Source organism: Rhineura floridana, chromosome 1 (assembly GCF_030035675.1).
Source record: "Rhineura floridana isolate rRhiFlo1 chromosome 1, rRhiFlo1.hap2, whole genome shotgun sequence".
In the NCBI taxonomy this organism is placed as follows: Eukaryota; Metazoa; Chordata; class Lepidosauria; order Squamata; family Rhineuridae; genus Rhineura; species Rhineura floridana.
This window is the reverse complement of record NC_084480.1, coordinates 253,728,242-253,745,190: the sequence shown is the minus strand read 5'-3', so window position 1 is coordinate 253,745,190 and position 16,949 is coordinate 253,728,242. Positions and strand designations below refer to the sequence as shown.

General features: G+C 44.8%; 1 protein-coding gene across 5 annotated transcripts in view; it reads left to right on the top strand.

Annotated features, from left to right (window-relative positions):
- The first annotated feature begins 15,075 nt into the window (after positions 1-15,075).
- NOL4 (nucleolar protein 4) overlaps positions 15,076-16,949 on the top strand; it is a 243,519-nt gene continuing 241,645 nt past the window's right edge. For all 5 annotated transcript variants that reach the window (XM_061599913.1, XM_061599822.1, XM_061599651.1 and 2 more), the window contains exon 1: positions 15,076-15,357. In XM_061599913.1, the coding sequence (XP_061455897.1) occupies positions 15,076-15,357 (282 nt within the window). The remainder of the gene's footprint in view (positions 15,358-16,949) is intronic.

Here is a 16,949-nt window from a genome sequence, read left to right as displayed (position 1 = left end):
GCACCTTATTTCAGATAAATATGTTTCATGCGATGTGTGGCATCACACTTTCTAGAAAACAAAGAAGGATTAATATTAGCTTCCTATTTCACTGGAAGGTGCAGGGGAGATAGAATAATTGCTTCATTCACATGGGAGAGAATAAAACTGTTGCAGAGAAATGTGCCACGCAGTTGACAGTAATTGTAATTTAATATTTTTTTCTCTTGTTCACAATATTTGCCATTAATTTATATTTCTCCTTTGCTGACTTTGCAGCTAGAATTACAGTAAGTGTGTTCCTAGAACAATCTAAAATATGAGTGAGCCCACTTTACATGCTATTTAGTAATCATCATTTTGGTTGGTTGGATATAATTACAGTTGTGGTGATAGAGAGAGGGAAATTAGACAAATGACTGCTATTTTTAGTACAACCATAAATTTAGCAAAACCTCTACTTTGGCCCTCAGAATCTGCAAGAGCTCCCGCCCCCAACAAAATATTGCAGTGCATTCCTGATGTGTGTATGTATCAAACATTACCCCCAAGGACAGGATACCCTGCTCTAATTTGGGTATATGTGAAATTAGGATTCTTTGCTCCAATATGCATAACTTTACACTTGCTTACATGAATTGCATTTGCCCAGAGCCTGGAAGTAATTAGTTACTTGTAATTCATTACTTTTTTGAGGAACAAGTGGATAATTCCTTTACATTTTGATTGTAATAGAACGAGGAGTAATTTTATTACTTTTGAGGAGTAATTGTAATGTTTCCAGCATTACTTTTGGACATTACTTGGAAGGGGAGCAGGAGAAGTCTTCTGCTCCTCTTGTGGATAAAAATCATGTACCTCAAACTGGGCTTCTGTGCAGCATCGCTCTTCCCTCATGCTCTGTGAGTGGGTAGGAGGTGACGAGGAAGAGGTGGAGAGAGATGGGGTGGAAAGCAGAAAACAATAGTTTAAAAAATGGATGGTGATGGAGAGGAATGGAGTGAAGGGAGAAAGGAGCCGGAGGGCAAAAACATGGATAAAGGAGGAGAAGGAGGCAGAAGCAGAATGGAGATAAAGAACTGTGGAGGTGAAAGATGACAACTGTGTTTGCACTTGGCACACAAAGCGGCCTCTGCCATCCTCCCTGGCTACTTTGCTGCAATTGCAGTGTTTTAACTTTTTTGCATCTCAGAGGAAAATGTTTACTTGGGTGGGTGTCCCTTAGTTGGTGGCAGAGCAGGGTCTGGGAGGTGGTTAAGTGAGAGAGATTACGCTGGCTGGCTGAGTGTGTGTGTGTGTTGCTCTTCGTTCGACATGCAAAGATCTGAGTAGTGGCCTCTGCCTTCCTTCCCACCTCCTTTTCCAGGGAAGAGACCAACATTGCTATCTTATGGATAAAAAGTATTATTCTATTACCTCCCTATGTGTGTGTGTTTATACAGCCACAAAAGTGGCTGTATACTATAGCCAGCGTGAATTTTTCACATTCTGCAATGTTAAATTGAAAATACCCCCATGCCATTCTAATGCTTCCCATAAGCTCATTTCAAAAGAAAACCTTACAAAACTTATACTCCTGAACTCAGAAATGCTTGCTTAACTTCTCTCTAAGTTTTCATGGTGATGCGCACAACAGTTAAAGAAAATCGAGTGTTCAAAGTGTAAAACAACATTAAAGAAATCCAGACTCCTGTTGGGACCAGTGGTCTCAAAATTTGTTAAAATTAATGAAAAATCAGCCATGTTCACAGAGTACCTGTAACCCTATTACTGACCTTGCCCTATACTCTGACCTTCATCTTCTGCAGTTTAAAAGTGAAAAAATGCCTGGCAGGTGTTTAATTATTTTAACAAATGTAACATTGGAGTCAATAATAAGCACGGCATGCTCAGTAAGAACCAACTGTCAGTGTTCTAAAAGCCAGACTCACAGCAGTTCGGCTTGGCTAATCAGGGGGCCACACCCACACCAGACCTTTATTTCACTTGAGACAGTCATGGCTCCCCCCAAAGAATCCTGGGAAGTGTAGATTGTGAATGGTGCTGAGAGGAGACTCCTATTCTCCTGACAGAGCTCCAGTGACTGGAGTGGTTTAACAGTTAGCCACTCTGACTGAAGCTCTGTGAGGGGAACAGGGCATCTCCTAGCAACTCTCAGCTCCCTTCACTAACTAAACTTCCCAAGATTCTTTGGGAGAAGCCATGACTGTCTAAAGTGAAATAAAGGTCTGGCATGGATGTGGCCAGTGACAGCTTGGGTTCAAATTTGTGTTGGAGACTACATGTGCCTGCTGTAAAATAAAAAGTTGGGGGAAACCCTGAAAAACAATGATACTGTTCACAATGTTTTTCTTTTGGAAAGGAAAAGGGCTTTCCCTCTGCCCAGTGCCTACCCACCCAATCTGATCACCTCCCCTCCCCTCCCCCTCTCCCCTCCCCCTCCCTTCCCCCTTTCTCCCTGCCCCTTCCCCAAGTCAGTTTCACCTATCCTAAGCATGATTGTATAGGAGTAAATCCCTCTAAACTCAAAAAGCATGCAAATGATCAAACCTGCCCTCCCCTCCTCCTCCCTCCTAACCCCTCCCTTTTGCCCCTTCCCTCCCCTTCCTTCACCCTTCCCTCCCCTTTCTGTTCCAATTCCCTCCCTCTCCTTCCCCATCCCTTCCTCCTTCTCTCTCCTGCCCGCTCCCCCCTCCTCCTCAATGGACAGGTTTACCTATTCTAAGCATGATTACATGGGAGTAAATTGCACTGAACTCAACAAGCACGCAAATGATCAGACCTGCCTTTTCCCTCCCCCATCCCGATCTCTCCACTCCTCCCTCTGTCCTCCCCCTCTCCTCTTTCCCCTCTTATCTACCTTCCTTCCCTCCCCTCTTCCTTTTTCTCCCCTGCCTACACTAGCTCTCCCTGCCCCATCCTTCCCCATCGTCAGTTTTACCCATCCTAAGCATGATTGCAGGGGAGTAAATCCCACTGAACTCAATAAGCATGCAAATGATCAAACCTGCCCTCTTCCCCCGTTCCCCTCCTGCCTGCTCCCAGCCTCTTCCTCCTCTCTGCCCTTCCTCCATCCCTCCCTCCTCCTCCCCTCCCCCTGCACTTCTTCCTCCTCCCCTCCCCATCCCCAGTGATACGTTTCACCTATCCTAAGCTTGATTGCAGGGGAGTAAATCCTATTGAACTCAATAAGCATGCAAATGATCAATCCATTCTCAGCAAACTTGCACAGGACTCCATTTCTTACCTGCCAGATTAAAAAGCAGAGAAATTCACTAATAGGCAAAAAAACCCTTTCGGTTTAAGAACGTACCTATAGCCAACAGATATTTCTATCAAACTTTCAAAAGCAGGGAAATTGGGCAGCTATGGTGAATGTACCAGGGGGAGCAGGAGACCTGACCTCCTCTCTGAGATATTGTACTGCCCTACAATTTTGTAAAAATGCAAACACAATTTGGGTTGGTCTTTCACAGTCCAATCCACTTCCTGTGTAGCTTGGAAGAATTTGGTAACATGTGCCTCTGTACATATGCTGAGTAGTGACAACACCAGCAATCAGCCCAAATAACAGAAACAAGACATCTGCTAACCTGATCTTGTTTTAGCACTGAGGAAGCAACAGACAGTTGATATAGTTCAGATAATCACTTTAAATATGTTTGATTTACTTTGCAACTTTAGTGAAGTTTCCTATCGTAAATCATTTTCGTTTGCTTTTGTTTCTGTGAATATGTGAAGTACAGCAACACTTTGCAAAATTTACACTAAAAAAACCTCCAAAAACAATTGTGGAAGAATGGCACTGACTATTCTGAGGAATAGTATCATGTGGACATGAGGAGTGTCTGAGTTTGCACAAGATAAATAGTGGAAGATGAAATATATTCTATCAAATTTCTAGGTGTGCTCTATGTTTTTAATTAACCATGCCCACTTTCTCTTAAGTGAAGCGGTTTAAACATAGCAGACTGAAAACATGCATCTAGGACAGGCCAAGTTTGTTTTTTCCAACAGCTATTCATTGCTTAAGTAGCAATATATTGTAATCAGTCGGACTTTACATCAAACTGCAGTTTCAGATTCAACTGTGAATGCACCCAAAATAGAAATAGAGCATAACGTCCAGTTTGAAACACAAAAGGCTGTCTTCACCATCATATGACATTGAACAATAAAAAGGCTTTGAAATTAATTAAAATATATTTGACACAGATTTCTAGGATGAATAATGAAAGAAATATAATTTTCTAGGTTAAATGCTTTGTAGAAACAGTAGTAACAGAAAAGAAGCAAAGTAAGAAAAGCACCAACAAACATACAAAACATACATCTCTTTGGAGATGGCAGGTGTTGCCACCACTCATTATGCTCAGAGGCACATGTTACCAAATTCTTCCAAGCTACACAGGAAGTGGATTGGACTGTGAAAGACCAACCCAAATTGTAATTTATTCCTCCTTAAAGATAATCTTCCAAGCTCTGCATTTGCCATTGTATTGCCCATTCACTCAGTTTGGAGAGGACATCTGGAGCTCTTCGCAATCTCCTGTATCATCAGCAAACTTGGTAACCCCTAATTTATTTATGAACAAGTTAAAAAGCACAGGTCCCAATGCCAATTCTTGGGGAACTCCACCTTCCATAGACTACCATTGGAAGAACTGTCCCAATTATTCCTTCTCTCTGCTTCCTGTTACTTAACCAATTCCTGATCCACAAGAGAACCTCTCCTCTTATTCCATGATTACTAGGCTTATTCAGGAGTCTTTGGTGAAGTACATTGTCAAAAGGTTTTTGAAAGTCTAAGTACACAATGTTCACTGCGTCACCTCTATCTGTAAGCTTGTTGACACTCTCAAAGAATTCTAATAGGTTAGTGAGACAGGACTTTCCCTTGCAGAAGCCATTCTGGCTCTGCTTCAGCAAGGCTTGTTCTTCTATATGCTTGGTTAATTTATCTTTAATAATACTTTCTACTAGTTTTCCCGGGACAGATGTTAAGCCTGTAATTTCTGGGATCCCCCTGGATTGGTGTTACTTTGGCCCCTTTCCAGTCCCCAGGTATGGGGCAAATCTGAGGGACAATTTACATATTTTTGTTAGAAGATCAGCAATTTTGCATGTGAGTTCTTGAGAACTCTCAGGTGGATGCCATCCAGACCCAGCCATTTGTCAGTTTTCATTTTTTCTAATAAGCCTAGAACTTCATCTTTCATCACCACCATTGCTTTTCATTTGCCTCAGTTCCTCAGACTCCCTTCCTGCAAATGTTAGTTCAGGTTTAGGGATCTAACTCAAGCCCATAATACAAAGTTCTGATATTTAACTCTTCAAGGGTGATAGAAGCTGTTTTTTCCAGGATCACTGAAGTAACTACAGGGTCATTGTGATCATGAAGAATGCACCTTTAATCAGCAAAATTCTTGAGTGACCAGACTTTTGGGGGCTCTTCCAGATGAGGCTTTTGTTGCACCCTTACCCTGCCATATTCTCTAATCTTTTCAGAGGGTCCCATTCTTAAATTGCTTCTGTTCTTAAAACAAGCTAGCATTCTTTAAATGGAGGTTGTCATTTTTGTATCACATTAAAAAGACAAAAAAAACTGGGGGGGGGAATCAGGCATTGCTCTAGGAGGGATGGTGCCCCCATTTGCCCCCTCCTGGCCTGCATCTCTGGGATAATTTAAAAATAGTTTCTCAGGATGAACCAGGAAATGACCTATTCAGACAACAAGAAGGTTCTCCCTGCCTTATTTATATCTATATCTCCATCATCTATTGTTCCTTCTCCCAGAGAAGGAAGAAGGAGATAAATGGGGCAGAGGACAGTAGACCAACAGGCACAGAGATATAATTGACTATCTTCCACTCTCCTCCTCACCCTTCTCTGTGCTCCTTGTCTAGCCTCTCGGAGGAGGAGGTGGACAGGCTTCCACAAGGCTGGTATCAGGTGGGACTGCTGAAGCTGAGATCTTATGAGAGACAGCTATGGCATATAGATGTGTGTGTGAGAGTTTAAAAATCAGAGCCTAACAATTGCAGATTTAATTCTGTCAAATACCATGCCCCTCAGAAGGAATCATGATAGCTCCAGCAAGCAGGGAGCTCATCTGTTTCCAGCTGGTTTTCCCCAACCAGAATGGGCAAAGTTCCACCACACAACTGGCCGCTCAAATCCTGCCAAACGATCTCTGCATTGGCTGATGGCTTAACGATTTCTCCTCACTATATCACAGGAAGCAACATCTTATTACAGCATCCTTATGGAGGGGATCACAGCAGCTGAAACAGAGGATTGACAGACTCCTTCCATCTTATTAGCCTTAAAAATCAGGAGTGGGAAAGGGTGCCTCCTTATGTGAATGCAACCATGGCTAAAAAGCTTCACTGAACTGCAATTTTCTGTCAATTCTTCATGAGAAGCTTTTTTTTTTTTTTTAAAGAAAAGTATTTTGCCACTCTGTTGAAAGTCATTTGTCAGTTATCTCTGCTCTGTTCTTTTCCACAAAATTTCTGTGACTCTCCTTATTACAGAATGTAGAAGAAACCAACCCTAGATTATGACACTTATATGAAAAACCAGACCATAAGAATTATTTCTAACAGCAACATCTTAAATACAGCTCCTGAAAAGAAACCCTCAAAATTATGAGGATTTTTTATAAATTGCTGTAAACCACCCAGAGAGCTTCGGCTATGGGGCAGTATATAAATAAATAAATGAGCTCTCCATGGTTCCTGAAAAGAATACAGTCTCAGTCGTAACTGTACTAAACCTTTATATGTTCCCAAAGAGGAAAACAACATGACCCACTATTTATTTTTTTTATTTAAGTGCCTTGCAAAAGTACTCAGACCTCTGACCAATGCTCTCATATTATTGAATTACAAACGGTACATTGTCATTTCATTCTGTATGATATTTTATCTTGAAACACTGAAACTCAAAATCAATTATTGTAAGGTGACATTGGTTTTATGTTGGGAAATGTTTGTAAGATACATAAAATACTGAAACATGCTGCTTGCATAAGTATCCAACCCCCCACATTAATATTTGATAGAGCCACCTTTCGCTGCAATAACAGCTTTAAGTATTTTGGGTAGGTATGTACCAGCTTTGCACACAGTGTCGGAGGGATTTTGGCCCATCCTTCTTGGCAGTTTTGCTCTAGGTCATTCAGGTTGATTGTGGACCCCAATTTTCAAAGAGCACCAAAGATTCTCAATGGGATTGAGATCAGGACTTTGACTGGGCCATTGTAGGACATTCACCTTTTTGTTCTTGAGGCACTCCAATGTTGCTTTGGCCTTGTGCTTGGGATCATTGCCCTGCTGAAAAGTGAATTTCCTCCCCAGCTTCAGTTTTTTAGTGGACTGAAGCAGGTTCTCTTGCAGTATTTCCCTGTGTTTTGCTCCATCCATTCTTCCTTCAATTTTAACAAGATGCCCAGCCTCTGCTGATGAGAAGCATTCCCACGGCATGATGCTGCCACCACCATACTTCACTGTAGGGATGGTGTGTCTTGAGGCATGGCCAGTGTTAGGTTTGCACCACACATAGCGCTTTGAGTTTTGGCCAAAAAGCCCTATCTTGGTCTCATCAGAGCACAAAACCTTTTCCCACATTGCAGCTGGGGCACTCTCATGCTTTCTGCCAAACTCCAGATGTGCCTTTGGATTGTACTTTTTCAGTAAGGGCTTCTTTCTTGCCACTCTCCAATACAGGCCAGTATTATGCAGAGCTCTTGATATGGTTGACTGGTGCACCATTACTCCACTCCCAGCCACTGAACTCTGTAGCACCTTCAAAGTGATTGTTGGCCCTCTGTGGCTTCTCTCACAAGCCTCCTTGTTTGAGCGCTGAGTATTGAGGGAAGGCTTTTTCTTGGCAGTGCCTGGGTAGTGTGAAGCAGCTTCTACTTCCTGATTATTGATCCAACTGTGCTTACTGGGATATCCAAACACTTGGATATTATTTTGTACCCTTTTCCTAATCTATGCATTTGTATTACATTATCTCTCACATCTGTAGAATGCTCTTTGGTCTTCATTTTCTTTCAGATTCACGGACTGACCAATGATCCTTCAACAGTGGGGTTTTTATCCTGACAATGTGACAACAACTTTAATGGTTCACAGGTGGAGGCCAATGATAAGGTAATTGTGTCCTTCATAGGGCAATTTCTTTCATCTGTGTAAACTGGGAGCTTCCACAACACAGGGGTTGAATACTTATGCAAGCAACATGTTTCATTTTTTTTATATTTCTTACAAACATTTCCCAAAATAAAACCAATGTCACCTTATAATAATTGATATTGAGTTTCAGTGTTTCAAAATAAAATATCATGCAGAACGAAATTACAATGTACCATTTGTAATTCAGTAATATGAAAGCATTGGTCAGGGGTCTGAGTACTTTTGCAAGGCACTGTATATTCAAATATAAGGACATTTATACCCAGCTTTTTAGCCTTAAAAAAGGCCACCAAAGTGGTTCACAATAAAATACAACAATACAACAATTACTCAATTAAAATGCAAACACTAGTAAAGAAATATGAGAGATAGAGTGAAAGAGAGAGCAAAACAGGATGACTAAAAATACCATCAACCAACAGGAGGAAGAAAGTAACTTACTTTAAAGTCTTTCCTGAATCCAAACTAGAATATAACTTTTTTAAAAGGTCAAATTACTAGTCCAGAATAAGATTCAGTAAAAACCAGGTGTAATACTACATTAGACAACCACAAAACAAAATAATGAATCGTGAACATATCCAATGGAAATCTCGGGGGGAAAGTTTTTTGGCGTGCCCACTAACTGATTAAATTTAAATAATTCTACAAAGCCCCCAAGGCCTCTATAGAGATGTATTGGATTATACTGAATGACATATGAGAATTTACAAAAAAAAAAAAAAAAGAGAGAAGCTGTTACATTGTTAGAATAAAAGGCTACTTTATTCCCTGTTTTAGTATAACACCTGCATACACAAAAATAAAAATAAACAAGTATGCCTTAATGCTTTACCCTGATGAAAAAATGTTTCTTAAAAAGTGAGCTGTGTTACAGAGAGGCTGGATCTATGGTGCAGAATCCCAAGCAGTACAGACTGAAGCAACCATCCAGTGTTCAAGCTCTGAAGGAGATATTTCCAAAAGAGCAACAAAGGAATTTGGAAGCATGGGTGGTGATGGGAGGTACATGCAGGAGCAAGGGAATGAGTTTACTTTTTAATTTAAACTTCGTACGTTTTCCCAGCACAGTTCATGTTTTAATATCAAGTAATAATCCAGGATCAACACAGCATTTCTCAGTGTTCCATATTCATTTTATTCCACCCTTCCTGTGTTCCAACTTCTTGTATAAGTTGTAGGCTTTCCTAACTTGTGTGTTTAATCATAAGATAGTGACAGAGCAATCCAAATGTCAGGGAGCCGTCGGAAAGGGGTCTGGCAGAGGAGGAGCCAGCAGCAAGCTCTGAGGAATCTTCCTCCTGCTCTGGAGCTGCCACCCTGGCTGAACGCCTGCTCTGTTGGGAGCCACATGCACAAGCCAGCTGGGAAGTGCCAGCTCCCACAAATTGGACTCCCAGGGAGTAAGTGCTGCCTGTAGAGGCCCATTACAATTTTTTACTCCACTGGCCTTTTGGCCGGCAGAGTTTCTGAGTGGAGTGGGTCCCAGGGGAGGGCTCTGAATGTGAGGAGCATAAGTCCCCCTGCAGCTCCTCCCCCTCCATGCCTCATTTCAGGGGCTTCCACTGGCCCTCTGTCTGCCAAGCTGGCTGTCTCCAGTGGAGCCCCGGTAGTGCTGGCAGGCTCCTGGTGGCACCACCACTCAGCCGTGGTGTATGGCTGCTGCTGGAACAGCCAGGGATCCATAGCATCCAATTCACCCCAGCCTGGCAGAAAATTGGATTGCTCCCTGAATTAGGATACATCACCCTAAAACACTGGCCTTAGGTTACATAAAAGATATAAACCTTGAAGATGATTTGGAAAGAGTATTGAAACTTTTGACTGCTGCAAGGATAAATATTGTGAAAGTTTGGAAACAGAAAACACCTCCACCTATATCAGAGTGGTACAGGAGGATATGGGATATCAAAACAATAACTAAATTGCCTTATCATAAGAAAGAGAAGTATGGTCAGGCAAATATGTTTTTGGAACAATGGGTTTTTATGTACTGCAATAGCAAATTTCAAGATAACATGCATCCATAGAGCTTGTTTACTTTATTGTAATAAATTCGTATTTTATGTACATTTGTGTAATTAATCACCTAAGAGTTTCTTTAGCTGTAATTTTTTTGTGTTTTATTTTATTTTTATTATTCAAAATAAAATTTTATACTAAATAAATAAGGATAAAGTATCATAATATTCCACATCCAAATGTTATTGCTCATTAGCCAATCAGGCTGCTCGCAAACACAGACAATAAAAACAACAAAATAAATATGTTCAAAATACATTTATCCATACAAAAATATGATTAAAAATTATATCATTACAATCTCATTGATGTATTAACCTATATTACCAGCTGAAATAGTAAGCTAATTGGGTATCATAATATTAATCACCTTATCCATATGAGCTTATCTGTCCCTTAAGATAATCTTGAGGGCCCTTCTTCACATCCCCCACCCCCACAGATATGGTGGCCCAGCAGGGGATGGCATGGTATGGCTGTACCTTTCACCTGACCTCCGTCTGAGTCACTGCAGCATACCAGGATGGAGATGAGGAGAGCTGCAGTGACAAGGTTGGCACAGTCCAAATGTGCTGGTGGAGCCAATCTGACACTCCTGCTGGTGTGTTTGCACCATGCTGACCTTGCTGGTGCACCCCTCCCCCAGCTGAGTAGTGCAGTCCCACCATGCTGTTTGCTGCTGAAAGGAGCGATGAGGTGACTAGGGAAAGGGCTTTCCCTGTTGTGGCATCCCAATTATGGAATATTCTCCCTAAGGAGGTTCCCCTGGCATGTTCACAGATGCCATTTTGGCAGCAAGTGAAGACTTTTTTATTTTATTTTCTCAGGTCTTTTAACTGTATGTTTTGTCTCCTGTGTCTAATGTTGTGCTGTCCTCTTATGCTGATTATATTGTTGTTTTTCTTTGTCTTTAGCTATGATTGTTTTACATTTTTATTGTAGGCTGCCACAGGATTCTTTTTTGAAGGACAAGGAATATATAGATCAGGGGTGGGCCATCTGCAGTCCGAGTCCTAATTTTTTGTGGGTGGGGGGAGCCTAGTAGGAAAAAAGAGGAGGGTGGGAGGGGAAAACAGGGAAGGAAGCTAAAGCAGATGGAGTGATGGAAGGAGGAGAGGGGGAAAACCCTCAGCAAACCAGTTCAGACCTCTGGCAAGAGGGATCTGTCCCTCCCCTGGCAGCTAACTGGAAGGGAGGGAGAAAAAGAAAGGGGTATGAGAGATAGGGGGGATCAGAAAGGGAAAGAAAAGGAGGTGACAGAAAGAGAAAGGAATGGCCACATCCATTTTGGCTCTGGTCCCACAAACTGCTAGACTGCAGGCCCTGACAGTGGTCTTCAACAGAAAAAATGTTGCCCACTCTAGTATAAATATTTTCAATAAATAAATATGGAAATCAGCATCTAATATTTATGTTTTCCCACATAAACCTAACCAGGTGCACCAAACTGGTCACCAAACCATTATTATTATGTTAATTTGTTACCTGCCCTTCACCCTGAGGTCCCAGGAAGGCTTACAACAATTTAAAATGCATCCTTAAAAACAATGTAAAACAATTGACAATCACAAAACTGAAGAAAACATGTTATTCTATACAAGCAACAAAGAGTCTTGTGGCATCTTAAGGGCTAACAAATTTATTTGTGATTTATCTCACACAACTCGAAAGTATTTTGAGTTATAGGTTTTTCCACATCCTTATTGAGTAGCTTTGGTTCACTTCTTCTCCCCTACGAAAATTGTGAATTAATTTTCTTCTTAGCCAAGAAGGATGCAAAGCTCTTAGAACTGCATCCCATTGAAGTCAATAGAATTTACGTAGGAGAAAATATCCATAGCCTTGTGCTGCACATGGAAGCTCCATACTAGTGCAAGAATTAAAATTCTAAACTGTCTTATGAGAAAGGCAGAAACTGAACTCTCACTGGAGTTCACTCCCCCTACTAACTGATGAGTAATATCCTTATAGTACAAGAGAAACATCCTAATCACACACAGAGACACACACACAATGGCATTTTATGGCACTGTCAGAAACAATTCTGCACTGGCTCTTGGGATGGGTGACTGAAGAGAAGGAAAGCATTAGTCCATTTGAAGGCAGGAGCGGTCCACGTGCTTTGCTTGGTGAAGGTAACCGCTAGCGGCAAGAGGAAGGACGCGTTGGCGGTACAATGCAGCGGTGGCAGCCCTCCATGCCCGTAGGCCAAAGCGAAGTTCACGGGGCCAGATTCTTGTTAGATCCATCACGTGGGTCCCCCTCTAAGTCAACAACGACAACAAAAGTCGCAAGGAAGAGGTTGGAGGAGGAGGAGCAGCGGGGAGGAGGGTTTGCAGGTTGCTACGGCGGCGGTCAGTCATGGGTGCCTAGAGCCCTGCAAGTTGCCGAGAATCCACTCGGGACTCTTCGCTCATCGGACTCCAGGCGGGGGGAAGGAAACCGCCCCGCCTTCACTTCCCCCCCCGCACAGCCTCCTGCAGCTGGTCCTCTCGTTCATTTGTTGCTCCAATAAATAATAATTAGGTCCTAATCTAATGATGTGTCAGCTGATCTGATGGGAGGGAGGTGGAGGATGCGGGGACTTGGGAAAGAGAAAGAGAGAGAAAGGCTAGGCTAGACCAGGAGAAGTCTCCATGGAAACGATCCCCTCGCACGCCCCTCCCCCTTCCCCCCACCTGGCGGCGGCTGAGAGGATGTGGAGCTGCCGCCTCCTCTTGCCTCCCCTGCACCACCTTGCCGCCCGCTGCTCGGGCCAGCCCCGCCTGCGCGGCGCTCTCTAACCTGCAGGCGCCCGCCTGCAGCATGCGCACTGCCCGGCATCCCTAAATGGGACAATTCTGTCCGTCACGTTGCCGCTCAGCCGTCTCCACAGAAACTTTTGTCCCGCTGGCCAATCAGCGGAGGGCGGGCGACGAGTGGGGAGGGGGGCGAGAAAGGAGAGAGGGGTTTAGTGAGGAGCTTTGCTCGCGCTCCGCTTGCGCTGCCGGCTGTCAGTCCCGGTTCCTGCGCCGCGAGACCTTCCAGTAGAGCCGCTGAACAGAGAGAGCGGCTGGCAGAGAGGGAGGTGGGGGGGGAGGGAGGCAGGGCGAGCGAGCGGGGGGCGGGCGGAGGAGGGAGGCGAGAGAGGCGGGCGGCACTGTCCATTTTGCAAGTGCCTGCTTGGGACAAGACTAAGGTGCGGCGCGCGCAAGGTGCCGAGCGGGCCATTCATTTACCTCACGGTGGCTTTCGGATGAAGGGAGAGACACGGAGAGGGGAGGAGGTAGGGGAGGAAAAGCCATTATGTGCCTTCCCCTTATCCCCTACGAGCCATAGGAGGGTCTGAGAGAGGGAGCTGGGATTGGTGTGCGGCGACCAGAGAGAGAAGCCAGGACTGGACGGGTCCAGGAGCCATGAGCGAGAAGACACACAGAGAGAGACGGTGTGGGAGTGTGTCTAGGCTCGCACGGCAGAGAGGAGGAGGTGGCGGCGGCGGTGGTGGAGGAGAAGGACGGGAACTCCCTTTCCCGGGCTGCGAATAGGTGTCGGATGGAGCAGCTGCCGCCTGCCTTTACCTGCTTGGAGGGTCGTCGAGAGGCACTAGCAATTTGGTTCCCGTGGAGAAGGAGGAGGGGGGAGGTCTCGGTGGTGTGGCCCAAAGACGGAGATTTCAAGTGGGAACTGAAACTGTGGCCGAGGGAGGGACAATAATCAGGACTGCTTGGAGCAGGGAGGGGGCGGCAGCAGCGGCGAGTGAACGGGTGGCGCTGGTTGTTGCTCAAGCATCCGGACGCCAAACTTCCTCGAATGTATTGCAGCCGGTGGAGACCACAAAATACCCCAGGCTGGACGAGTCCTACGTGGGCGAGCACCGTTATTACATGCGCAACCCGACCGACGGCCGCGATCCGATGGCCAACATCCTCCTGGGACTGAGCTCGCCCTCCTTTCGTCCCAAGCCTAATTTTATATCTTAAGTAAGGTTTTTTTAAAATAAAAAAATCAGTTTAAAAAAAAAAATTCTGCGAGCAGGATTGAAATGATATGTCGAGATGTCTCTCCCTGATGCACCTTGGATTTGTTAGTCAGGAAAGAACTTTCTATCCCACCAACAAGCTTCTTCAGACCCAAAGCATGGAAATCTAAGATGGAATAAAAGGGAGAGGAGAGACCAGTTTGCCCTTCAGCGTTTTCCTCCATCCTGCACAGAGAGGCTGCTTCTGGGAGAAGCAGGGTCCTCCAGGACAGACGCAGGAAGGCAGCCGAGGGTTGGCTGGCTGGGGTGGAGGGTGGGCTTTTCTCTCTGCCCCCCCCGTCCAACCTGCACCATCCAGGCTGAAGCTGATGCCCAGGAGAGAAGAATCCGACTCCATGATATTTTAATTTCTCTCCCTTTCCTTTTTTCTTCGAGAAGCTGGGGGCTCTGTCTACAGTGCCATAGAGACACAACCCTCGGAGGGAGAGACGTTGCTGGAGACGCTGGGATAGTCCTGCTTGGCACAATATTAAAGGGACAGATCACGTACCGTTGAAAGAGAAGGGAAGGCAAGCCCCGCCAGACCTGTTCGCCTGGTTGATGTGGGAAGTGGAGGGGGGGGTCAAGTTGAAAAATGATCAGGACTAGTGGTGAGCCACTCTTGAATTGATCGCGAAGCCCCTCATCCACCCCGATCGCTCCACCAGCAGAGAAGGGGGGGAACCCCTCCACCACCACCCCAAAGCCTCCTCTGGGGTGTGATTACCGCGGGACCTCCTCCTCCTCGGATCTTGGTGGTGGTGGAGGCTTCCTTATCCATGAGCCCGGGGTGAACAGGTGCCCCGGAGGTGTGGGAGATCCGTCCCGAGGTCCGCTTTGGGTGTGCGCGTGTGTGTGTGTCGCAGGGGGATTATGGAGAGCGGCGACCGGGACATGTACCGTCAGTTTCAGGACTGGTGCCTCAGGACTTACGGGGACTCGGGGAAAACCAAGACGGTGACCCGCAAAAAATATGAGCGGATTGTGCAGCTCCTGAACGGCTCCGAGACGAGCTCCACGGATAATGCCAAATTTAAATTCTGGGTCAAATCCAAAGGCTTCCAGCTCGGCAATCCGGACGAGGTCAGCGGCAGCGGCGCTGCTGGTGGCGGCGGCGGCGGAAAGCAAGTGCTCTACGTGCCAGTCAAGACCACGGTTAGTAGAGAAATTGTCTGCCTTGTTATGTAGCCACATCGGGGAGGACGAGTGGCGAGCAGCAGCAGCTGCCGCCGCCGCCACATAACTGCCTCCTCCACCCCCTAGTTGGCTCAGGCTGCTCGCGCTCCCTCCGCCTCTTTCGAATCGCTCGCCCCTCCACCACTCCGCTGCCAATGTTGCATTTGCCTGGCACTTTCTCCGCTGCTCAGGGCTTTGTGAGCCTCCCTTCCCTTTTCCGACACGCAAACGCACAAAACACACCCTGTACGAGATCCCCCTCGTCCCTCTCCCTGCTTTCTTTTTTGTTGTTGCTGTTGCTGCTGGGGGGTGGGGGTGGAACCTTTCGTTTCCTCGCCTGGGCTGAAAGGGGACTTGAGGGTGGGGAGGATCTGTGATGTGTCCTACAGCTACGCGCTAGCCATACTAGACCGTTTTCGATCGATAGAAGCACAGTCAGTGGATCCTTATTGGCACAAAGCCAAGAGGTCGTTGATTTGAGGGTTTCCCGGGATATCTGGTTCTTTTTCTTCATTGTTAGAGCACATCCTTTCAGCCGCAGGGATATGTCTGGTTGACTGCAGAAAGCGGAGGGCAGGATAATCAACAAAAGAGCCATAGGCGTGCACATGACCAAATGGGGGGATTGGTCTCTCTCTCCCCGTCTCCCCCTCTTTGAGCTTGTTGAAGTCTCAGTTGATGCCAGCCCAGAAGTATTGGGAGGCTTCCAGAGGCTGGAGGCTGTAAAGCTAGCTGTAGCTCTCACAGCAGAAGTGCTATTATGTTGGGTTGTGGTGGTGGCGGCAGTGACAGGGGCTACAGAATTTCCTGGTTCAGAAGATGGGAACTGTTGGTTACAAGTAGGTTTGCATTTTCCTCTCCTTCCTTTAGTATTTCTTGCTTTCCAAGTTTTACCTTTGGCTCTGGTTTGTGGAAGTGTGTGCAATAACAAAATCTTACCTTTGCATTTGATGAAACACATTTTTGTTGTCAGGGTAATTTCAGGTTGGACTAAAAAAATGTTCTGACTTGTGAATGACTCAGTGAAAGAAGTTTTTGTAGGAAGTATTTAAAATGTAGCTGTAGAGGGGAGTGCTAGGAGTCCATGTATTTTTGATTTAGTAACAACAAACCAAGATGTGTACTTTTATATGTCTGTGTATATGGTTATTGAAAGACAGTATAGATATAAAGCAAACTTAAATAACTGGCTTAAAGTAATGAGGAATCCTTCATTTGTTATTTTAGGGTTTCAACTATCTACTGGAATATGGCATATTACTTTGTGAAAGTTTTGTGTATTTTGGACACTCCACTAAGCACTGCTCCTGTGTTAACCAATTTATTTCAATAGTGGATTACATCTGCTATAAACCTCTATCCATAATTTTTATTCTAGTTCAAGTACTTAATTCCATAAGTAAAAGCACAACCAAATTTAAAGAAAAGTCCAGCTAAAATGTAATTTGGTATCTCTGCCGATTAATTAATTAATGCTGATTAACTGGAATAGTGTTTTTAAAGATTTGTGGGAAGTATATTTTCTCTCTCATGGCATCTTTCTTGCTACTGTACAGCCAAAACTACAGGTA